General features: G+C 41.6%; 1 protein-coding gene across 1 annotated transcript in view; it reads left to right on the top strand.

Moving 5' to 3' along the window:
- Window positions 1–25,425, top strand: part of CHST8 (carbohydrate sulfotransferase 8) — a 375,065-nt gene that overhangs the window by 117,495 nt on the left and 232,145 nt on the right. The window contains exon 2 of the mRNA XM_040409426.1: window positions 12,801–13,036. Coding sequence (XP_040265360.1) covers window positions 12,922–13,036 — 115 coding nt within the window. The 5' untranslated portion in view covers window positions 12,801–12,921. The remainder of the gene's footprint in view (window positions 1–12,800; window positions 13,037–25,425) is intronic.

Consider the following 25,425-nt stretch of genomic DNA (forward strand, 5'->3'; position numbering starts at 1 on the left):
TTATATCCAGAAAACATAAATTTATAAAAAATAGAAAAAACACAGGATATTCACATATAGGTAATTAAAATGTAGGAAAATAAATATTGGACATGTCCCTTAAAGGGGTTGTCCTCTTTATTTATATTGATGGCCTATCCTCGGGATAGGTAATCAATATCAGATCGGCGGAGGTCCGACTGCTGACACCCCCGTCGATCAGGTGTTTGAAGGCCACGCTCGCCTATACACTTGAATAGAATGGAGTGCACCCTTCTCTAAATTGTTTAGCTGCTTGCCTTTGCAACCTCAGAGGTGAGCACAGGAAGTGTACAGGCGAGAGCACCTTTCTCTTCAAATCGCAGATTGGTGGGGGTGCCGGGAGACGGACCCCCGCAGATCTGATATTGATGATCTATCCTGAGGATTGGCCATTAATATGAATAAAGGGGACAATCCTTTAAAACCATACCATATGGGCAGCATGGTGGCTCAGTGGTTAGCACTGGTGCCTTGCAGCGCTGGAGTCCTAGGTTCGAATCCGACCAAGGGCAACGTCTGCATGGAGTTTGTATGTTCTCCCCGTGTTTGCGTGGTTTTCCTCCGTGTTCTCCGGTTTCCTCCCACACTCCAAAGACAGACCGATAGGGACCTTAGATTGTGATCCCCATTGGGGACAGTGGATGCTAATGTCTGTAAAGCGCTGCAGAATATAGTAGCGCTATATAAGTGCATAAAATAAAGAAATAATAAGATAAAAATAAGTCAGCTCAAATTGCACCAAATTTCTGGTGCATTTTTAATCGAACATGTGCCCCATTCTTTGTATACAGCCAGGAAACCTGTCCCACTGATCATTTACTTGAATCCTACCACAAAGTGTTTGTAGTGTGTACATATGGAGACGCATAGGTTTGCATGGGAGGGGTATACACCAAAATGGTAGGCTTTTTGTAATGAAGACTTTTTGCAATAGTGAGTAATTTCTTTAATTAGAAGGCCAAATAAGCATTGCTGCATACCACAAATAATCATCATGTAATATTATAAACCTATAATTATAATACATAATAATAATAATTACTAGCAATTTATAATACCTGACTTCAGACCAAATATTTGATTTATTCAGTAAATAAAATCTGTGATTTTTTTGTAAATATTTGTCAAAATGAACGCGGTTCTGTTACCATGAATATATTCGTCATTTTATGTGACTGTTATATATTCTGCACGTTGGAAGCCTAGAGTTAGGGTATGTTCACATGTAGCACATTCCCTGCGACTTTCCCTTGCGTCTTAATGAAATTTATTCAGATCGATGCAAATGGTTGTGAAATTGCATGCCATTTTCGAGTGTATTTTTTATTTTATTGAGGTTATCAACTGCAATGTATAGCCTTAAAGGAGTTGTCTCAGTTCGGAAAATAGCATTTATTATGTAAAGAGAGTTAATACAAGGCACTTACTAGTGTACAAACCGGATTCCAAAAAAGTTGGGACACTATACAAATCGTGAATAAAAACTGAATGCAATGATGTGGAGGTGCCAACTTCTAATATTTTATTCAGAATAGAACATAAATCACGGAACAAAAGTTTAAACTGAGAAAATTTACCATTTTAAGGGAAAAATATGTTGAATCAGAATTTCATGGTGTCAACAAATCCCAAAAAAGTTGGGACAAGGTCATTTTCCCCACTGTGTGGCATCTCCCCTTCTTCTTACAACACTCAACAGACGTCTGGGGACCGAGGAGACCAGTTTCTCAAGTTTAGAAATAGGAATGCTCTCCCATTCTTGTCTAATCCAGGCCTCTAACTGTTCCATCGTCTTGGGCCTTCTTTGTTGCACCTTCCTCTTTATGATGCGCCAAATGTTCTCTATAGGTGAAAGATCTGGACTGCAGACTGGCCATTTCAGTACCCGGATCCTTCTCCTACGCAGCCATGATGTTGTGATTGATGCAGAATGTGGTCTGGCATTATCTTGTTGAAAAATGCAGGGTCTTCCCTGAAAGAGATGACGTCTGGATGGGAGCAGATGTTGTTCTAGAACCTGAATATATTTTTCTGCATTGATGGTGCCTTTCCAGACATGCAAGCTGCCCATGCCACACGCACTCATGCAACCCCATACCATCAGAGATGCAGGCTTCCGAACTGAGCGTTGATAACAACTTGCGTTGTCCTTGTCCTCTTTGGTCCGGATGACATGGCGTCCCAGATTTTCAAAAAGAACTTCGAATCGTGACTCGTCTGACCACAGAACAGTCTTCCATTTTGCCACACTCCATTTTAAATGATCCCTGGCCCAGTGAAAACGCCTGAGCTTGTGGATCTTGCTTAGAAATGGCTTCTTCTTTGCACTGTAGAGTTTCAGCTGGCAGCGGCGGATGGCACGGTGGATTGTGTTCACTGACAATGGTTTCTGGAAGTATTCCTGAGCCCATTCTGTGATTTCCTTTACAGTAGCATTCCTGTTTGTGGTGCAGTGTCGTTTAAGGGCCCGGAGATCACGGGCATCCAGTATGGATTTACGGCCTTGACCCTTACGCACAGAGATTGTTCCAGATTCTCTGAATCTTCGGATGATGTTATGCACAGTTGATGATGATAGATGCAAAGTCTTTGCAATTTTTCGCTGGGTAACACCTTTCTGATATTGCTCCACTATCTTTCTGCGCAACATGTGGGAATTGGTGATCCTCTACCCATCTTGGCTTCTGAGAGACACTGCCACTCTGAGAAGCTCTTTTTATACCCAATCATGTTGCCAATTGACCTAATTAGTGTTAATTGGTCCTCCAGTTCTTCATTATGCTCAAATTTACTTTTTCCAGCCTCTTATTGCTACTTGTCCCAACTTTTTGGGGATTTGTTGACACCGTGAAAATTGGAATCAACGTTTTTTTCCTTTAAAATGATACATTTACTCGGATTAAACGTTTGATCTGTCATCTACGTTCTATTACAAATAAAATATTGACATTTGCCATCTCCACATCATTGCATTCAGTTTTTATTCACAATTTGTTTAGTGTCCCAACTTTTTTGGTATCCGGTTTGTATTATGATTGTCCATATTGCTTCCTTTGCTGGCTGGATTCATTTTTCCATCACATTATACACAGCTTGTTTCCATGGTTACGACCACCCTGCAATCCAGCAGCGGTGGCCGAGCTTGCGCATTATAGGAAAAAGCACTAGCCTATGTGAGCTCCCACGGTCCTGGCCACTAGAGATGCTGGCGCATTTTCCTATAGTGTGCAAACACGGCCACCGCTTAAGGATTTCAGGGTGGTCGTAACTAGCAGTGTATAATGTGATGGAAAAATTAATCCAGCCAGCAAAGGAGGCAATATGGAGGATCACTATACATTAGTAAGTGCCTTGTATTGACTTCCTCTATATAATAAATGATATTTGCCAGGTGCATTCACACCACAGTGTAGTTTATGCATATTTACCATGTGGATTTTCACACCAAAACAACGCATTTTATTTTGCTGGTCAATTTCCACACTCCGCACCATGCACATGAGATTTTGAAAATCTGCAGGTAATAGGCACTTTATGCATATGCCCTTAACTTGTCATGCTCCTCCCCATCAGGCCCTGTAGTAGGCATAACACAATATCTGTTTGGCCTGGATTGTTCCTTTAAAGAGCCATCCAATCTAAAAAGTTATGCAGTTGGCTCTTCTACGATGTCCTACTTATATCCTTCTGGAGATATAGAAAGTACTGGAGGGAAGTTCATCCCTTTGAAGAAGGCTTCAGTCACAGGCCCTGGCTGATGACGGAGGACGATAAATTGCGTTCCCTTGCATAGCAATAGGAGATAAAATACGTTTTAGGTTTAGTGATTTATTACAAACAGTGAATTCTTTGGGCGTACTGTAAAGACGTCAATCTAAGACGGGAGAGGAGCCCTCTGTACTGTTCCTGCGTCTGCACAATGTGCTTAATTGAACGAGGGCGGTAGATGGAGTGAAAGCCAAACGCCCATACCCCACAGATCTAACAACTCGGATTGAATACAGGAAATCGCATATAGGTTCCCCTGTATCCCACATGCCAAGTAACTGTGACAAAAGAGCGCGGCTGTCAAAGCATCCATGTTTTTTTTTTTTTTCCCACTCCCTTTCATGCTTATGAACGAGGATGTCAAAACCCTGAAGGAGAAGACTTATCTGCATGAGCGGATCCTGAAAGGGCCAAACACGGGAAAATGGAGTGCTTCCATTAATTCAGAAGTCAGCTTGACAAGTGATTTCCATATCATTCGTTGGCATCTAATCCAGAAAGTGGGGACTTTGAAAGGGAAATGGAGGTGTCACTTCTAATGATGTGCACGGAGAGGAGACAACATAACCTCCATTCCACAAATCACAAGGGAAAGGGCTTGTCTGCTGGGTTTTAAGGAGGAAGGATGGAAAATAATGAGGTAAAATAGAGGCATAGATGGAGGGTTTTGTGCAACATATTTGGGAATTGATGATGGATGAAGACTTAAAGGGGTTGTCCAGGATTCTGATAGTGATGGCATACTCGTCGTCCATATCGGTTTACTGGGGGTTTGCCACTCTGCACCCCCACCAATTAGGTGTTATCTTATAACTCTTGCATGGGAAGTCTGGACCAGAACTTCATATTCATCTAGTGTGTAGTGGATGGACCTGGCACTTGCAGAGCTGCTCTCATACACTTCAGTGCAGTTACCAGTGCCATCCACTACACCGTGTACAGAGCTGGGTGGTGCCGGAGTAGCAGGGTAACAGCTGATCAGCAGGGTGTCGGACCACCAACCATCAGATTAGTATCCTGGAAAACCCCTTTAATCTGGCCATACACTTCCAATCTGAAAATGCATATATTTTTTAAGATCAGAGGGGAGTAAGTTGCTTCCATACTCCTGATTGTGGCATATCTCCCCTTAGAGCAGAAGGATCAGGCATGTTTAAATTCAACTGCCCGATACTTCTCTCCTCCAATATCTGCCATTGGAGGAAGACCCATAGATGGTGGAGTGGTCCTGCCAACATTCATGTGTTCGGCCAGCCTTAGAATGTTATAACTTAAATGATCTTGCTTGCTACTGAATCTACTACTAACCTATTGAGGAGGGTAGTTTTGATCAACGAAACCTGGCGTGTTCACATTCAGCCATTCACACCATTTTACTTAATAGAGGATGGCATAAATAGCAAATTTTTAAATCCCTTCATTTAAAATAATATACCTGCATCCACCTGTAAAAATAAGTCATAAAGTCATGGCCAGAAGTGCTCTCACTTCCACCTAAGGTGCAGTCCACTGCCTGTTCTCCGACAAGACCTGTCCCTGGTAACAGAGACTCAGAAGACCGCTGAGAGATAGTGGGGGCATATCAGAGCTAGCTGAGATCCTGAGCCTACCCTGCTTCTGAACGTCACAGGAGCCTCCTGCTTTTCTGTAAGTGTGATATATCCCTCTGAAAACATCAGCTCTGAAAACAAACATAGTGGGAAGTAAGGTCACTACATACAGTGCCGGCAGAAGGGAGAAACCTACTGTTTCTGAATGAAATGCATCTAGCTGTGCAGCTGAACCAGGGAATCATATGGCTGAAAAAACATTATGGAAGCCCAAACATAATTGTTCCTTCACAGTTATGATTGTATAAAGAAGCACAGCCATTATGCAAACTTCTATTTTGAAAACGCTGGTGAGCGTTAAGGAAACAGGGAGGGCCATTGTTTTTTTTTTGTTTTTTTTTTTTGTTTTGTTATATATATTTGTATACATGCTCAGTGATCGGGTGACAAAAAAGTGTCACCCTTAGCTTCTAACATGGCTAGCCGTGTCTGCAGCAGCTTCCAATCTTTAGTGAAAAGAGAAGCTTTGGAGCACATACTGCAATACTGAGCACATGGAAGCTTTATTTTGCGGATGGAGAAGTGATGTACTTTTTTGGAAGACAGATTGGAGAAGAAGATGCCTAAAGACAGGTTCTATTAGTATGAAACTAAACAGTTTGTGTACGACTAAGGACGGACCAAGGTTATTGTTGCTTACAAAAGAGAAAAAAGGCAACAAAATTAAGTCCAGTGACAAAGTGTTGCCTGTTTCCTCCGGCCGCTGCAGGATTTTAGAATGTGTACTGTAATTCTTTCAGGGTGTTTTTTTTCCCGCAGCTTGTTTACACTTGCAAAACTTAAAACCACAGAAAATGGGCGCCATATGGAGGCACTTTTCTTTCCTGCTCTACATCTACCATCTGAATAATTTTACTTTTTAATTTGTGTTTTGTTTTTCATCAAAATGAAATAATTAATGAACCTTCTAAAAATAACTTTCCTGTCAAATAATTTTATGCTCACGGAATGTATTTCTTTCAGAATAATACTATTCAGGTTTTTTTAAATTCTTATTTTAAATATGCCTTTTAATTTTCTTTTTTTATTACTATTATTTTTAGTATTTTTTTTATTACAAAAGTAAACTATTTTATGTCATTGTGATAAACGATTGACAAACACTGGAGAACGTGTGATCCTAGTGCAGTCATTAGTGATCAAGGAGATGAATTTGTGAACTGATGTGTCACTGAAATGCATTGTCTGATTTATACCCCTGAAATGCATTATATAAATATAAGTAATGAAGTTTCATCTCTTGGATTCCTGATGACAGCGCTGCCCTAGGATCGCACCTTTTTATATTTATCTTTTCCACGTTCCTTCAGCTTCCCCATCACAGGCTGTAACAACTGTATTCTGCTTCTAGATGAGTAGGATACCTTCTCCTACGTTGCCTTCTTATTGCAGTGATGGTTCTTCACATGAGGCGCTGTTTTCTTTTCTTCTCTTGCCTGCTGTTGACTAATGGTTTCCATCTAAGTTTTTAAGGTTTCCGATGTCAGAAACCTAAAGCAGTTTTGACTGTGCCCTAGAGCCCTATCCGGGTGGCAGGTTCTCTTTGCGAACAAAGATCTCCTGGGTATATGGTCCTCAGGGGCTGGCATCACGTCTGCGAGACCATGTTTACATCCATACTTCAAACAGTGTACTTGTTATGTTCAGAGTGATATTTTTGTGGCATCTGATGTGGTTGTGATCGGGCAGGTGATAATACAAAGTGACAGGTGATCTGTACCTGGAATTGCAGCCGGTCCTAATAAGCGCACTATGGCTGCAGTGATGTGTGGTCTGAGAATTGGGGCTCTCTTACAAGTGGTTTTCATTATGGTTCCCTTCTCCTCTTGGTTATTTGATCACGTCGTTCAGCTTCAGTGATTGTGTCAGGAGTGACATTTGCTCTGACCCAGTTTTCCTTGTGACATTTCCAAACAGCTTGGTCTACAATGTAATAGAAAAAGGGGTAAAACTGAAGTGGTCAATGTCATTCAACACATTTCTTAAAAATTTAGACATTTAAACCGATCTTTTCTTCAAAGTAACGAAGTAAAAAAAAAAACATTCCTATCAGTTAATTTTGCCATATATTTTCTAACCTGCTTATTTAGAAGACCTATAGTCCGATACTGTACAAATAGACATGTGTGGGCCTAATTAGCCTGAGCCAACACACGAGAACATACAGTGTAAGAGCTTTGTGAAACTACACAACTGTGACTGGCATTGAATTTTACAGTTTTCTGCAAGAAATTCCTGGCAATTATTGAACTCTGCAGTATTTTTTCATTCTTATACAAATGAGCAGTATTCTTTATGCACTTAGGGGGCAGTATTATAGTAAGAATAAAATACAATGCAACAGCACTCTGCAAACCAAATAAAGTACAAAAAAGTATTCTAATGCGAATGCTAGCCTTATTAAGTAAATTTGAGATTCTTGGCAAATACATTTTGTACAAAATTATTTGGGCCAGTCTGCCACACGTCAAGGCGATCTCTGTAAGACGGGAACCTAACACTAAATTCTACCTGTTATGTGCCATGACGGCCACCATAAAATGTCATGGCACATAACAGGTAGAATTTAGTGTCAGGTTCCCGTCTTACAGAGATCGCCTTGACGTGTGGCAGACTGGCCCAAATAATTTTGTACAAAATGTATTTGCCAAGAATCACAAATTTACTTAATAAGCCTAGCATTAGAATACTTTTTTGTACTTTATTTGGTTTGCAGAGTGCTGTTGCATTGTATTTTTTTTCTTTGTGTTTTCAGCCATAGCAACATGCACCTGCGTATTGGGATGTGCTGACTGAGCCCTTTTTCTTTTTTTCTTTGCAGCAGTATTATAGTAGTTATATTCTTGTACATAGGATCAGTATTATAGTAGTTATATTCATGTACATAGGAGCAGTATTATAGTAGTTATATTCTTGTACATAGGAGCAGTATTATAGTAGTTATATTCTTGTACATAGGATGCAGTATTATAGTAGTTATATTCTTGCACATAGGAACAGTATTATAGTAGTTATATTCCTGTACATAGGAGCAGTATTATAGTAGTTATATTCTTGTACATAGGAGCAGTATTATAGTAGTTATATTCTTGTACATAGGAGCAGTATTATAGTAGTTATATTCTTGTACATAGGAGGTAGTATTATAGTAGTTATATTCTTGTACATAGGAGGCAGTATTATAGTAGTTATATTCTTGTACATAGGAGCAGTATTATAGTAGTTATATTCTTGTACATAGGAGCAGTATTATAGTAGTTATATTCTTGTACATAGGAGGCAGTATTATAGTAGTTATATTCTTGTACATAGGAGGCAGTATTATAGTAGTTATATTCTTGCACATAGGAACAGTATTATAGTAGTTATATTCCTGTACATAGGAGCAGTATTATAGTAGTTATATTCTTGTATATAGGAGCAGTATTATAGTAGTTATATTCTTGTACATAGAAGCAGTATTATAGTAGTTGTATTCTTGTACATAGGAGGCAGTATTATAGTAGTTATATTCTTGTACATAGGAGCAGTATTATGGCAGTTATATTCTTGTACATAGGAGCAGTATTATAGTAGTTATATTCTTGTATATAGGAGCAGTATTATAGTAGTTATATTCTTGTACATAGGAGCAGTATTATAGTAGTTATATTCTTGTACATAGGAGCAGTATTATAGTAGTTATATTCTTGTACATAGAATGCAGTATTATAGTAGTTATATTCTTGTACATAAGAGCAGTATTATAGTAGTTATATTCCTGTACATAGGAGCAGTATTATAGTAGTTATATTCTTGTATATAGCAGGCAGTATTATAGTAGTTATATTCTTGTACATAGGAGCAGTATTATAGTAGTTATATTCTTGTACATAGGAGCAGTATTATAGTAGGTATATTCTTGTACATAGGAGCAGTATTATAGTAGGTATATTCTTTGAAAATTCTCTTTTTATTGAAAAGTATATTGAAAATACATACTACAACATTATGCAGTGACATATACAAAGTGGTTGATATCGTACATTGCTTTGAGTATACATAACAGCTTGAAGGACTGTAGATATGGACCTAAACAGAATTCCGTATATAAATAACAGGACAATACTAATTTCCCATTTTTCACATATAGACAGAATAATCATATCCCATTATACAAGTATTATGCAAAGGTTACAGATGCATCTTACCAGTATATAAAGGTCTTGTAGTATGACTGGTGAACATAATGACGCAGAAATAGAGGAAAAAGGGGAGGGGAAGGATATGGGGATAGGGACAAGGAATAGGGGGGAGGGAAGGATAAAGAGGAATAACCAAAAACAACAATCCATCCATGACACTCGTTCGTATGCAGCATATTAGATATCTAAAGTGCATATTGAATGTATTCATATTCACAGGTATTATTTTGTCAGTGACTCAGACATGGTCTAGAACGCGTACCATTAATGCGCATATATACCCTCTACCCGTGAGCTCATAATGTACCTCTACTAGCAGACCCGTGTGCCGTCTGACTATTCGGAGGGTCATCCCTAAACATGAGCCAGGGTGTCCAAAGCTTCACATATTTATTGTGATTCCTGTCCTCCCAACCCGCCAGTTCCTCCATACGACAGATATGGTCCACCTTGTTCAGCCATGCCTCCACAGTGGGGGGTTCTGTACTCAACCAGTGCTGCGGGATGAGCAGCCTTGCCGCCTGGAGTAATTGGGTGGTTAAGCATCTTTTTGAGGGAGAGAAAGAGGGAGTTGGGAGCCACAGGAGCACAAGAGTAGGGGGCACCTCCACAACTACATGTTATTTTCTGAATAGTGGATAAGACACCTTCCCAGAATGGACGGATCCTAGGACAAGACCAGAAGATGTGAGACAGAGTACCTGTATCTTCCATACACCTCCAGCATTTATCGTCCTGTCTCATACCCCTGATAAACATCTGCTTCGGAGTCATGTACCACTAGGTGAGGACTTTGTATGTGTGTTCCTGTATCCTGGTACACCTTGAGAAACCGTGGGAGTGCGCATGTATCCTCATAATGTCAGTCTCATTCAGTTCCACCTCAAGTTCAGCAGCCCAATGCCTCAGGTATTGCGGTGTTCCAGGGGAGCGGGGAGTAACCAAAGCCAAGTAACACAGAGAGATCAGTTTACGTGGGATGGACTCAAATGTTAAAAGTTTCTCAAACCAAGACTGTGTAGGTTTATGTCTATTACTCTCTATTAGTGGTCTGGAGACTGAGTTAAGTTCAATCAGTTCTAGAAAATTACACTTTTTTATAAGGTTGTGTAGTGGGTGTTGATCAGATAAGTCCCCCGAGGTCGCCCCCAGGAATTCCTCTGTTGTAAACTTGCGTAGTTTATGCCAGGTCGTTGCTATTTGTTTGGTATTCGGTCGTATAGTGAAAGGAAGAAGATCCGCTGGCATAGATGGAGAGGGGTTATTTAGGAGGTTAAGTTTGCCATTTAACTGTTGAATTACTGAGGCGGTTCCCCTAAGCAGAACTTGCGACCTAAGATTAGAAGTAGTAAGACCCCAGAGGCCCGCCCTCTGGACAGATGAAAGTTGGATCTAAGTCGCATCCCCAAGTCTGGTATTTAGTGGCATGTAGCTGAATCCATCTTTTTAAATGAATCGCCTGATAGTATAGGTGTGCGTCTGGTAACCCAAACCCCCCCGTGCTCCTCCCCTGTATCAGCCTGCTATGGGCCAATCTAGCGGATTTCCCACCCCAAAGGAACGTTCTAAATAACCTCCTGACCTGGCAAAAGAAGGACATAGGGATAAAAACGGGCAACATTTGCATCACATACAGGAGCCTGGGCATGATGAAGGCCTTCAGAAGGTTCTTTCTACCCATCCAAGAGACATATGGGATTTTAAGCGAGTGAAGCTGCTTCTGTATATCATTTAAGAGGGGTTTAAAGTTCAAACTGAAAGTTTGGTCCAAATCTGCTGGTAATTTAATTCCTAAGTAGGAAAGATGAGAACCCTGCCAGATAAACGGGGTTGTGCCTTTTAAAGAGGAAATCATTTTGCTTGGCGCTGAGACGTTCATCGCCTCTGACTTTGTATAATTAACTTTAAAGTTAGAGATCCTCCCATATAATTCGAAAATAGTAGGTATATTCTTGTACATAGGAGCAGTATTATAGTAGTTATATTCTTGTACATAGGGGCAGTATTATAGTAGTTATATTCTTGTACATAGGAGCAGTATTATAGTAGTTATATTCTTGTACATAGGAGCAGTATTATAGTAGATATATACTTGTACATAGGAGCAGTATTATAGTAGTTATATTCTTGTACATAGGAGGCAGTATTATAGTAGTTATATTCTTGTACATAGGAGGCAGTATTATAGTAGTTATATTCTTGTACATAGGAGCAGTATTATAGTAGTTATATTCTTGTACATAGGAGGCATTATTATAGTAGTTATATTCTTGTACATAGGAGGCATTATTATAGTAGTTATATTCTTGTACATAGGAGCAGTATTATAGTAGTTATATTCTTGTACATAGGAGCAGTATTATAGTAGATATATACTTGTACATAGGAGCAGTATTATAGTAGTTATATTCTTATACATAGGAGCAGTATTATAGTAGTTATATTCTTGTACATAGGAGCAGTATTATAGTAGTTATATTCTTGTACATAGGAGGCAATATTATAGTAGTTATATCCCTGTACATAGGAGCAGTATTATAGTAGTTATATTCTTGTTTATAGGAGCAGTATTATAGTAGTTATATTCTTGTACATAGGAGACAGTATTATAGTAGTTATATTCTTGTACATAGGAGCAGTATTATAGTAGTTATATTCTTGTACATAGGAGCAGTAATATAGTAGTTATATTCTTGTACATAGGAGCAGTATTATAGCAGGTATATTCTTGTACATAGGAGCAGTATTATAGTAGTTATATTCTTGTACATAGGCAGTATTATAGTAGTTATATTCTTGTACATAGGAGGCAGTATTATAGTAGTTATATTCTTGTACATAGGAGGCAGTATTATAGTAGTTATATTCTTGTACATAGGAGGCAGTATTGTAGTAGTTATATTTTTATACATAGGAGGCAGTATTATAGTAGTTATATTCTTGTACATAGGAGCAGTATTATAGTAGTTATATTCTTGTACATAGGAGGCAGTATTATAGTAGTTATATTCCTGTACATAGGAGCAGTATTAGTTAATATAAATATATAGTGTGTGTGAAGTACCTTACACTGCAGGGGGCGACAATGAGCATAAAAGAATTTATAAAGGAACTTTAGGTTTTGCAGAAATCTTTGCATTGAAACTGTTGAACACATAACTTACACATTTTGCAGATATCTTTTAAGGGCTCATCATTATTATTTTTTTTCTTGCAGGTTTGGCCCTGTGGAGCCCAAAGGTGAAAAAATGAGAAGATGAAATCTTCTAACGCCCTGGAGGAAGCTGGCATGGTTTATTTTCCTGGATCAATGCAGGATTGATTTGAGAGGAATAATTATGAGGCTGACGTGCATGTTTTCCTTTATCTTACTGTTTGGAGTCGCCGGTCTCGTCGTTTTCATCCATTTGCAAGATCCTGTTGAAATGGTTAACCAGCAAGGACTGGCAGCAGGTCAGATTTTTTTTATTTTTGTGTCCATTTATTAAAACAAATGTCCTGGAGTGTTATATTGGCAGGTTCCTGCGTAGTCGTCTGTCAGTCAGGAAGTGATAGATGGACTTTCAGCGGATGCAGAGGTGCACAGTGTGGCTTGGGCCCACCCTCAGTGCACTCAACTGCTCAATTGCACACTGTCACCCCTCTGGAGATGCTCCTCGTGTTGGGGCTACCCGAGGTAGCTGTTTCTTCCAATACTGTCCAGTGCGACAGAGAATGGGAAAAAAGAAAAAGGAAAAAGTCTGGTACCGTGTTAGCCAATAGAAAACTAGTTTAGTGCTCTCATTAAGAGAAACAAAACAAGAGTATTGCAGGTTTGATACCTTTTAATGGCTAACAAAAATAAAAGTAATGATGTTACATAGCGAGCTTTCGAGACCTCATTAGTCCCTTCATCAGGCGTACTACAAGAATATATGAAGAAACAGCAATATATATACACTAAGAACAGAGACATGGGGGAATGAATGGACATTTGAAAAATAACAGAACAACATATCAAAGATCTTGAGAATGAGTCCTTAATTATCTTACAGATGGGGAAAAGTTTAGCTTCTTCTCTTTAATTGTGTGGCGGTGGGACCTCATCCTTGCATTGAGTCTCTGTCCTGTTTTTCCAACATAGAGGCCTCCAACAGGACATTTAGTGCAGAGAATCCGATAAACAACATTAGATGTAGAAGATGTGAGTGTCCCGGGATCTTATAGTCCTGCTGGGTGTTGGGATCCGGATCTTATCTGTTGTCATTATATGGGAACAGGTTTTGCATCCTTTTATATTACAGGGATGGGTTCCTTTTTCTGTGGTACATGGCCTTGAACTTGATCTGATCAGAATATTCCTTAGATTTGGAGGTTTGTCGGTAAGCTAGTAAGGGGGGATCCGGGAAGATTTTTTTTTTAGTCGATCAGTAGGACATGTAACGTCATTACTTCTATTTTTGTCAGCCGTTAAAAGATATCAAACCTGCAATACTCTTATTGTGTTTCACTTAATGACAGCACTAAACTAGAGAATGGAAATACCGTAAATGCCTTTTATTGAATTTGGTCTTTCTACCTGCACAGTCAGAATCCTGTTTGCAGGAGAGCGCACAGTGGTTTTCCATACCCAAGGTGTGCATACTTATGCATGCATCGGTTGCCCACCGGGAGATGTCATCTCATTGTTGAGGTCCGTGCTGCAAATGTTGTTCAAAGCTTCGCTTACAGTTTTTGTAATGTAATATATATGCAAATTATAGCTAAATGAAATAAAACCCAAACCAATGCCATTTGATATGGAATACAAATAACTATTCTGATGCAAGTGGTCTGCCTAAACAAATTCCTACTGCTAAGGTTCTCCTAATAACCCACCAGCGGAACAATTTGTCGCTAGCAATTTAGGCACGAATTCCCAGGGATTTTCAGCATCTCGGGGCATGATGAATATTTCATGTATGTTTAAAGCATATTTAATGGAGACAAATTTTTCTTTTGCTGGATCTTGCATAATGCGGCTGGTAACTCGGTAGCGAAGTCGACTTCGGATCCATGTTTTAAAATGGTTTTAAAGTTGAAAAATCAAATGCTGATGTTATTCATCGAAGTCCCACGAGACGTTGGTGATAACTCACTTTGCCTTGCCGGAATCCATACATTTGAATGCTGTACAGAGACGAAACTCCGTACAGCATCCAAACGAAGTTTTGAACAAATCGACTTCGGATCAAGGATCCGAAGCTCGATTCGCTCAACACTAGTGGAGCTCTTGCTTGATTTATTCAGCTCCCAGTGAGCTCCCTCTAGTGGTGGCTATGGAAGACAAAATTTAATACTCTGAATTTATATATTAAGACGACTTCATCTGTAAAGTCGTTATATTTAATAACTTGGCACATTACTTGTGTGTCATGCAACCGTTCTCCATAAAACCAATGCATATGATGTCTGCAAGTGACTCTCCTTCATTATTTCATCCCTTTAAAATGCCACCTTTTAGCTTTTTATCACATCAGTGAGGGCAGGGTGAAGGTACCAGGATTGGAACCACCACTGGTCCTATCGTAATCCCCCTCCAATGTAATCTATTTGCATTGATGATTACTTTTTTTTTTTTTTTTATTGGATCAAATGAGTAAAAATGGTTGCAAAAGTCGCAACACCAAACAATAAAAAAAAAGCACAACAAAAGTTGCTAAACTGATACCAATAGATTTTGGAGCAGCTGAAGAGAGTCAGGTCATGTTTTGCGGGTTGACGTGACTTGTAATATACTTATAATGTACTGGCTGGTATGGCGTGCCCGGCAGATTCAGTCCACGTGTGAAATCCCAGAGACATCTGCTGAGACTGAGGAAAGCACAGTTGCTCCTCTGTGGCTGCTTGACGAGTACCTGACAACCTCCTCTTAAACGCCACAGCTCCTCTTATTATGAAGCAAAATTGTGTCGCTCCTGGCGCGGTTAATTTGGTTATTGCTCAAGTAGAGAAAAGAGAAACATCTCCAGCCGGTAGGGATTGTGTAGGCTTGTCGAGAACGTTAAGTAATGCTTACATTACTCTCCGTCAGTAAAGTGCTCTTGACAGTGGCTGTTTGTGTTGATTTGTTTGTCCCCCCCCCCCACCCCCACCTCCCAGTGCATCCGATTCCAGCCTAATTGTCATGCCGTCCCGCGCAAGCAATATCCAAGTCATTTTCCACAACATTTAGTTACAATTTTCTTCTGATCTTTCCGGTGAAACTATCCTCTCCCGTTGGCTTCTCAGCGCATATACATTTTGATTGCATTTATCCATAGGAAAGCAATTCTTGCTAAACATATGCGCTGTGCATTCGTGGAGACATCTCCCTCCTTACCTGCCTACCAGGGGAAGATTGTATTGTATTGAGGAAACAAAATAACTTTTGAGACGAGAAAATAAATGCTTTTTATTGGGATTGTGGCGCTGTAATAACGGCTATTTACAGGGGTGTCGGTGAGAAAGTGCCTGCTGTGGAGCCTACTGTCTTTTCTGCCGTTTGTATAGTACCTAATGCATGGCTCTGGTTTTCCTCTGCTTATCCATTAATCATCAGCGGAACCTGACCCCAGTTGGAATTACCATCATCACATAAGGCAGTCATGTCAGTAGTAGTCCAGCAGACAAGACCCCTCAGTGACCCAGAGAAAGAGGCACAAATGGACGGCCATGTAGGTGCGGTTAGGGGGTATGTGGTAGAGAGTATGCCATGTCTCTTTTCAGGTGTCTCACAGTGCCAGAGGGTCTTGGGGGCATTGGGAACAGAACGATAGCAAGATAGATGAGAGATCATTAAGTGACGTGTCTGTCAGAGCTGGGACATTAATGGAAATGAAGAAGCGTGATTATTTTATTTTTGCATCCTTTGCTGTCAGTCTCTCAAAACGAGGATTTGGGACACAGAGTCTATACCTATTCTTTCACACCAGCGTTATTCTTTTCCGGCACTGAGTTCCGTCCTCGGGGCTCAATACCAGAAAAGAACTGATCAGTTTTATCCTAATGCATTCTGAATGGAGAGCGATCCGTTCAGGATGCATCAGGACGTCTTCAGTTCAGTCTTTTTGCCATTTCAGGATGGAGATAATACCGCAGCATGCTGCGGTTTTGTCTCCGTCCAAAATTGCGAAACACTTGCATTTTTTTTCCCATTGAAATGCATTAATGCCTGATCCGGCCCCGAGTGTTCCAGCACAACGGATCCTGGATTGCGGTCTGCGCATGCTCAGACTGAAAAAATAAATTCTGGATCCGTTTTTTCCGGATGACACCTGAGAGACGGATCCGGCATTTCAATGCATTTGTCATACGGATCAGGATCCTGATCCGTCTGACAAATGCCATTAGTTTGCGTCCGACGGAACTGCTTGCCGGAATCTTCTGCCGCAAGTGTGAAAGTATCCTAATCAACCAGAGGCTTTTTGGTGGGGTTTTCATCAATGGGGAGGGACACAGGCTGTGTGGTTAGTTCCTGGTCAGAAAGATTGGTCATTGATGACCAGTATCTGCTTGGGGAAGCCAATGGAGGTGTGGTGGGCATCTCTGGCTCTTTCTATAGGCATCCATGGTAGGTAGACCGGGGGTGGGCTTGCATTGTCACAATGTGCGGCATTTCCCAATCTTTGATCTCACTTATCTCTTCTGCCTGAGATTCAATAAAGTGTGTCCTATGCCACGAATTCTACCATATTTCTAATGTTCATGTCTTGTTATGGGGGTCATTTTGGGTGGTCAACATGGCTCACCTTATACGCCAATGGTGCCTCTAAAGGAGATGACCTCATTATTATGTTGTCATTGATTTCAGCCTCATTGCCTCTGAACGATTAGAGTTTGGAGTTGAGACACTTGCCCGTCTGCGGCCTCTTCAGGGCGGGGGTTGTTTATGAAGATAATCGGCTTTATAGTGCATCTCCATAAAGTGCATCTCCATATTAGACAGGGCCAATGGCGAGAGCATTTGGATGATCCCTAATGGACTATATAATTTTCCAATTTGCAGAGTGGTAAGTCCACCCAGTGGTAAATAACGGGTTAATGTTGGCTTGGAGATGGAAAACAGGAAGCGCTTTTTTTATGCACTTTCCAGTAATGTTAATTGAGTTGGAGAGAGCCGGGTTCTCCTGCACGGGAAGATCATTACTCATTATTATGGATTTAAGATCTCACCCAGGATTCCATTTCCTGTAAGATGAAGCTAATGCAGATTGCGAGTACGGGCGCTCGGCGCTCCGTAATGTGGCAGCTCAATGTCCACTTGTCTCGTATGGCGAAACCGCAGACCTGGCGACGTTTTCATTTACACGGCTGGAATTACTGTGAGATAATGATCACTTCATGCCTGTTTTTTCTATAGGGCTAATAACCTTGTAGTTTTCCCGTACAAGCGGCTTCTCCAGCGATCGCCCGCGTCACATTTGTACTATGGGGTTTTTGTTGTTTTTTCTTTTCCTAAGGATGATGCTATCAAATAATGGCCTGGGGCCAGTATCTAATCCTGGCTCAATACTTTATCCGTCCTTCTCCATTTTGCCATTACTAATAGCGACATATTATGAGAAATTGGCTTTGATAGGGGATGATAAAAAAAATAAAATCAAGACGCTGCGTGGAAGGAGGACGCGGTATTGGAAAGGGATTTGTGGTGATGAATGGTGCTCAGTAGTAATTGATTACTGGGATTGATTTGTAGTTTTTTGCAGAATTTAAAGACCATTTAAGAAAATTTTATGTTATATTGGTACCTTGGAAAGTTGGTTGATGCCCAGTATGTCCATTGCACCCCTTAAAGGGGTATTCCCATCTGGGACATATGTGGCATATTGATAGGATATGCCATAGATGTCCACTAGGTGCGGGGCCTGCTCCTATCAAGAGAACAGGACCTTTCTGCGAATGGAGAACATGCAGCGCATGCGCAGCTTTCTCCATACACCTGCTATGGGCTTCCAAAAATAGCAATACGCTGGTTCAGCCGTTTTTGGAAAGTCCCATAGCAGTGATGGGAAGAAAGCCACATATATACGTGCTCTCCCTTTACAGGAGTGTTCCATCCTTCAGATAGGAGTCAGACATTTATAACATAATATCTCTCAAAATGCCATAAATGTCCCAGATGGGGATAGCCCTTTTGACACTCGTCTTTCCTGAACTGCTGAAAGGGAAGTCTAACTGATTATGCAGAACATGAGAGCAATGGGGGTTCTGACATTACTGGAGAGATGAAGGACCAACACAAATCCATGCTCAGTAGAACTGCATCGGCCCGCCATATTGGTTGTCAGCTAACCAAAAAAGAAAAACATTTTTAAGATTCCCTTTTAAAAATCATTGTCATTTCTGTTGGATTTTACATGTATTTTAATATGGATGCAGAAGTTTCAGGATGGTACGGAGAAAGCTGTAAGTAACGGGATTGTAATCTTGCTTTGGGGTTATCCATCAGGTGAAAACAGGTGTAAATGAAGATAAATGTGGCGGACCTGCTGGCTCTGCCCACTCTCTGCCCTTACCATGCTCACTTTTTAGAAAGTGGCGAGGGCAGTGCAGTAATGCTACTTAAAGGGAACCTGTCATCAAAATTTATGCTGACCTCACTGAGGATATGCTGATGTCAGCGGTGTGTCACTCATGAGCTAAATCTAAGTGGTTGGGGAGAACAGCATCATAATCATTGCAGCCCAGGCCTTGACAAGAGTCAAATCTACCTGAGAAGAGTCCTGGTTATTCCTAATCTCCTGCCTCTCTCGCCCATCTGCTGATGATTGGCAGTTCTCTCCTAGAAAGAAAGCGAGAAACTCGGTAGTAGAAGACTGTCAGTCATCAGCAGGTAGGGCGGGGTGAGAGCAGGAGATCATGAATAACCAGGACTCTTCTCAGGTGGCCGTGACTCTTTTCCAGGCCCAGTCTGCAATGATTATGATGTTGGTTCTCGGCAACCACTTACTTTGAACTTTTAAATGACCGACCGCTGAAATCAACCCACCTGTGTCTACTTTATTCTGCCGTTAGTATGGGCAGCATAAAGTTGATGACAGGTTCCCTTTAAGCCCAAATTTGTTGCCAGTGATGCTTAAAAAAAAAAAAAGTGAAACGCAGGGTTTGCAACTTTGTTTTTGCCAAAAAAGAGGTCCGGGGAGAAGATAATGCTCCCCTTATATTCTTACCAAAGCAGCTCATGTGACCATCTGAAGGTCCTGTAGCAGTTCCTGCAGAAAGGTGCACAAGGCAGTTTTGCAGCCGCATAAGCAGTGTTTCGTGGCCAAAAAGCACAATAAGCCCTCATGCACACGGTTGGGCGACCGTCCCGTGCATTGGGGGCCGTTCCGTGCATTGCGGACCCATTCAAGTGAATGGGTCTGCGTTCGTGATGCGGGGTGCACGCGGCCGTGGATTGCCAACCCGCCGTTTGCGGGCCGCAATACGGCTACGGCTGCCCAACGGCCGTGTGCATGAGGCCTAAAAACCGCAGTTTGTTTCAGTGTCTTCAGAGGAATTTCTCTGGTGATGCAAGGTGTCTGCAGATTTTTGGGAAATGATACATCAGGCTGTGTATAGTCATTTAATATAGGAAAACTACTTTATCTTCTGAACTGTAGGAGTCGGGTTTTTTGTGTCTGACAGCATTTGCTGACTGTTTCCAATAACTAATAATTTTGGGCTGAAATCTAATTATCTATCCCTCTTCTTCTCAGTGTCACCACTGATGTCGCGTCCTATGTCCTGTATGTATGTAACCTCGCTGGACATGTAGCCTCCTCCAGAGCCGTGCAGCTATTGATGTAAATGTCATATTATCTCCTCTTCCTCACCAGAAGATGATGTATAGCCGCTCTCAGTTTTTTTCTGCCTGGGAGTTATTTGTGGGGAGTTTATGAAAAGAAAGTGAGAATCTCATTTAGCGGCGCTGCGTTGTATATTATTTTTTTTCTGCATTTTACAATTACACATCTATCACTGTAGACCTGCATTGCGGAGCAGTTTTACTTTTTCATTTTTGTAAAAGTCGAGAAGTCAAACTTTATATTTAAGTTGAATGAGATGGGTTCTCGGTCTTTGTGACACATGGGCGGGCGTGCTATTGCCTCGGTTTTTATACCCTGACAAGTGTGGCTTAGTAAATCTTCACATCCAGCTTCGTGTATAGATAAATCCCCACTAGGAATGGATTTGCTGTATACCTCTAGTATTAAGAAGCTTTATGATAAGTCTCCAGTACAAAGTAGCAAAAGACAACGAAACCCCCAAATCTATTGTCTATTTATTTTATTTATTTATTTTTTTAGCAGTTTTCAAAGTTTGCATTGCGCAAACAACTTGTGCATGCTGAGTGAATGGAGGGAATGCTTAATAATCACAATGAATGCCTTCTTGGAGTGTGAGGTAGTTAATAATGAAACAACCCTTGTTGTCTAATGGATTAATACTAATATTCCTAGTATCTGGGGGGTTTATGATTGCATCCCTCTTGTCTAGTGGGTTGTTAATAATATCCTCGTCATTTAGTCGGTTAATAATAACATTCTTGGTTTCTAATCGGTTAATAACATTCCTGGGGTATGGTCGGTTTATAACAACATCCCTAGTGTCAAGTGGGTACATAATATCCCTGGTGTCTAGTGGGTTCATAGCATTCTTGGGGTCTAGTGGGTTAATAACATCCCTGGGATCTACTGGATTCATAACATCCCTGGGATCTAGTGGCTTCATAACATCCCTGGGATCTAGTGGGTTCATAACATCCCTGGGATCTAGTGGCTTCATAACATCCCTGGGATCTAGTGGGTTCATAATATCCCTGGGATCTAGTGGGTTCATAATATCCCTGGGATCTAGTGGGTTCATAACATCCCTGGGATCTAGTGGGTTCATAACATCCCTGGGATCTAGTGGGTTCATAACATCCCTGGGATCTAGTGGGTTCATAACATCCCTGGGATCTAGTGGGTTCATAACATCCCTGGGTTCTAGTGGCTTCATAACATCCCTGGGATCTAGTCACTTCATAACATCCCTGGGATCTAGTGGCTTCATAACATCCCTGGGATCTAGTCACTTCATAACATCCCTGGAATCTAGTGGCTTCATAACTTCCCTGGAATCTAGTGGCTTCATAACATCCCTGGGGTCGAGTGGCTTCATAACATTCCTGGGATCTAGTGGCTTCATAACATTCCTGGGATCTAGTGACTTCATAACATTCCTGGGATCTAGTGGCTTTTTAACATCCCTGGGATCTAGTGGCTAAAGAACATCCCTGGGATCTAGTGGCTAAAGAACATCCCTGGGATCTAGTGGCTAAAGAACATCCCTGGGATCTAGTGGCTTCATAACATCCCTGGGATCTAGTGGCTAAAGAACATCCCTGGGATCTAGTGGCTTTATAACATCCCTGGGATCTAGTGGCTTTATAACATCCCTGGGACCTAGTGGCTTCATAACATCCCTGGGACCTAGTGGCTTTATAACATCCCTGGGATCTAGTGGCTTCATAATATCCCTGGGATCTAGTGGCTAAATAACATCCCTGGGATCTAGTGGGTGCCCAGTAAGTTACTGTATCCCGGGTGATACAAATGAATGACACGCAGACCCACCCGGCTCCATTATAGTCAGTGGGGTCTGTTGGGAGTAGTTGCTGCCCGTAATGTTATGGACCTAGAGCTGCTGTCCTTTTCATCGCTCTACCCCTCTGATGGAGAAGTGCCGAAATGGACAATGAGGGTGAACAGAGTTCTGGCGGGGCCCTAATGGAGCAGCACTAAACTGACCCCAGTCCCTGGTGGTCCATCCTAAGTGGTGCTATGGCACTGGTATTACTTTCTGTAAGTTCTTTATGTCAGCGCTTTCCTGTGGAACTACATGCTCCAGTATGTCCGATTTTAGTATTCTTCCAGCTTTGCCGTAACCTACTTTCCTCCATTACTAAATGTTGTATATCTTTTCAAAAGAGTCTTCAGTGGAAGTTGTGTCTTTTATTCCTTGCATCCATCATGTTCTTTATCTTCCTAACTTTTTATTTTAGCCGTATCTGATTCTGTCAGTTGTAACTTTGGTGCTCGTGTTCGGGGGCAGCCTTTGTTTGCATTGTGTTAGATGCTCGGCTGCAGAAATGAGGATGTTAAGAGTCTTCTAAAACATAAAGCCTAGATTGAAGCGGGAGACGACGGGCTTAGGCGCTTCTGTTGTGCTCTGTCTCTTGCACTTGTGGAATGAATAGGAGACGGCTGTATCTGTATTTAAAAGCTCTGATTAGCTTCGTTCCCAAAGTGAATGCTCCCGGCGCACTCCAAAGAGCGCCCCCTCCTCGCCCACACCCCCTCGTGTTGTTACTTTTGCCCTCATTATCTGCCGCAATTGTAGGCTGGGAGAAAGGATGAAAGGAGATGTATTTAATAATTCTCTTAAGCTTTCTTCTCACATTCCTGGAAAGGTGACGTGAAAAAAGCCGAAAGACATTGTCAATGAAGCACATGAAAGCGCACCGTCTGCCTATTACAGGGAAGATACCTGCAATAGAGATATTAAGGGGAGCCCTGCGACTGATCTGCAGGCTGGTATTGTGAAGTGGGACGTGTGCTGCTGCAGCCACTAATGGCAGTGACTAAACAGAACACCACTGTTGTAGATCCTTACAGGTTCTTGCATTAGTTAAAGGGGTTTTCTGGGAGTAGAATATTAATTTACTGATCTTATGGATAGGTCATCAATTTTTGATCGGTGGGTTTCCGACTCCCATCACCGCGGCCTCCTGTACTTGGTATTGCAGCCCAGACCCATTCACTTGAATGGGACTGAGCTGCACATAGACCATGTGATTGAACATGACATCACTTTCCTAGGAAGAAGCTTGACACCTCTTCAAACAGCTGATTGACAGGGTGTCACGATCAGTGTGTGTGTGTGGGAAGGGGGGGGAACTCCACCATGAACACAGGAGGGAAGGGGAACAGTAACTGGGCCTGGAAACTAGGGAAGAAACAGGTCACCTCCTAAACAACCCTAATCCGGGCCCTGACTACCTATCAATATGAATAGACCTTGAAGGTAGGAATATTCATAAGCAGGATACTTAGGCCCTGATTTCCCTGTAAGGCCCTGGAATAAGTATAGGACAAGAGACAACCCTTTCCTCCCCAGATGGACGAATGGAAGTCTGTGTCTCAGGCCCAGATACAACAACAGGGAATATAACAAATTACAAACAAACGCGACACTTAACTTCTGTAGAGATGGAAGAACAGGAACACCAGAGACGATCTCACACCAGCTCAGCCAAACCCAAATAAAGCTATCAACCGCATAGTCCGAAGGGTGGGGTCAGACTATAAAGGGTAGAAGTGATGACCACTGAGCAACAGCTGAGAAAAGGGAAGTGGTCATTAACCCTATCAACACTGAATCAAGAGAAATCAAGGAGGCTGTTAGATTCCTCCACGCTCAGCCAGTCTTCTTGATTTCCTGACATCAGTCACCTGAGGGACCGTGACACAGGATGCTGAGAGTCGGAGACTACCTACATAGGGCATCACTTTGTACTCCCAGAAAAACCCCTTAAAGGGATATTCTAGCACTCGTTAGGTTCTGATTAAATAATTTTTATTTGATTAAGTTCCTTTAAATCCCAAAATGTGTTGCTGTTTAACTTCTTCCAGAATTAGGAAACATTACATTTGGGGGGGGGGGGGGGGGGGGGGGATTAAATGTGTGAGGATTCCAGGCCATGGTTCTCCTGCTTTATACCAAATTTATGCATTTTAGATAATTTCTCAGCCTCGCTTGACAAGAGGTGTGCCATAGTGGGAGAGGGGCATGGTTTACTGGTAAAGGAGTGCAGCTTAAATTGCACCAACCCCAGGGGCGGATTGGCCTTAGACCATACAGGGAAATTTCCCAGTGGGTTAATGCCTAGGAGGGCCATCCAAGCCTCCGTCACGGCCGCCAGCCAGGTACATAATGATCTGATTCTCTCCTACGAACCTGGCCAGCAGCCGCAGGTGTCCTCTTGAATTCAATTAGATACACTACAGGAACGCTGATCTACTCCATTAAAAAAAAATCACCCATAGTTGAGTCTTTCACCTTTTGGGCTATTCCTAAAGAAATGTGAAAGTATGGATCACAAAAAGAAATCCAGTCCTGCAGGGGTCCCACTAAAACTGCAGTCTGTTTCACAGTTTTAAAAGATAAGCTGACGCATTTCAAGGAGAGTCTCCCACGCTCCCCCTAGTGGAGGCTGCCAGTATCTGTTATTTAAATCAATGTGAGGGAAGGGGGGCAGGGGGGGGGGGGGCATTTTGCGCCTTTCAGGAAAAGAACTAGTTGGGTTTCTATAAATAACAAAAATACATTGTGAAAATAATTAGCACAGGTATTCACCATCTGTGTGTCCAGAGGTTGACATAATTAAGCAAATCCTGTAAACATGTTAGGAGTCCATGAGAATCAAAACTGAGAATGCACTGGCTTCGATACCTAGTGGCAGGACTGGTGAAAAGTAAGAGTTGCAGAACTTTTTACTGGGTAATTAACCTTTAATTGCATAATTCCCTTTAGGTAATAGCATAACTTAATTATGCTCTGTAATTGCTTTTTACGTATTCGGGGCACCGCACTGACAATAAACCGCCGGTCCCCGTTTAACCCGCCGCCCCCATCCTGTCACCAGAATTCATCTTCAGTCCTCAGGATCAGGCTTTATAGAAACCTGTTATCAGTATTAACCCAGTGGTAATAGCCTCCTCCCTCCCCATCGCTCTCTGTGCAACTACAACCCCCTACAGGCACTGGGAGCATGCTGGTAGTTGTAGTTTCACGGCAGCTGGAACGCCACCAGGGTG

This window comes from Bufo bufo, chromosome 10 (genome assembly GCF_905171765.1).
Source record: "Bufo bufo chromosome 10, aBufBuf1.1, whole genome shotgun sequence".
Lineage (NCBI taxonomy): Eukaryota > Metazoa > Chordata > Amphibia > Anura > Bufonidae > Bufo > Bufo bufo.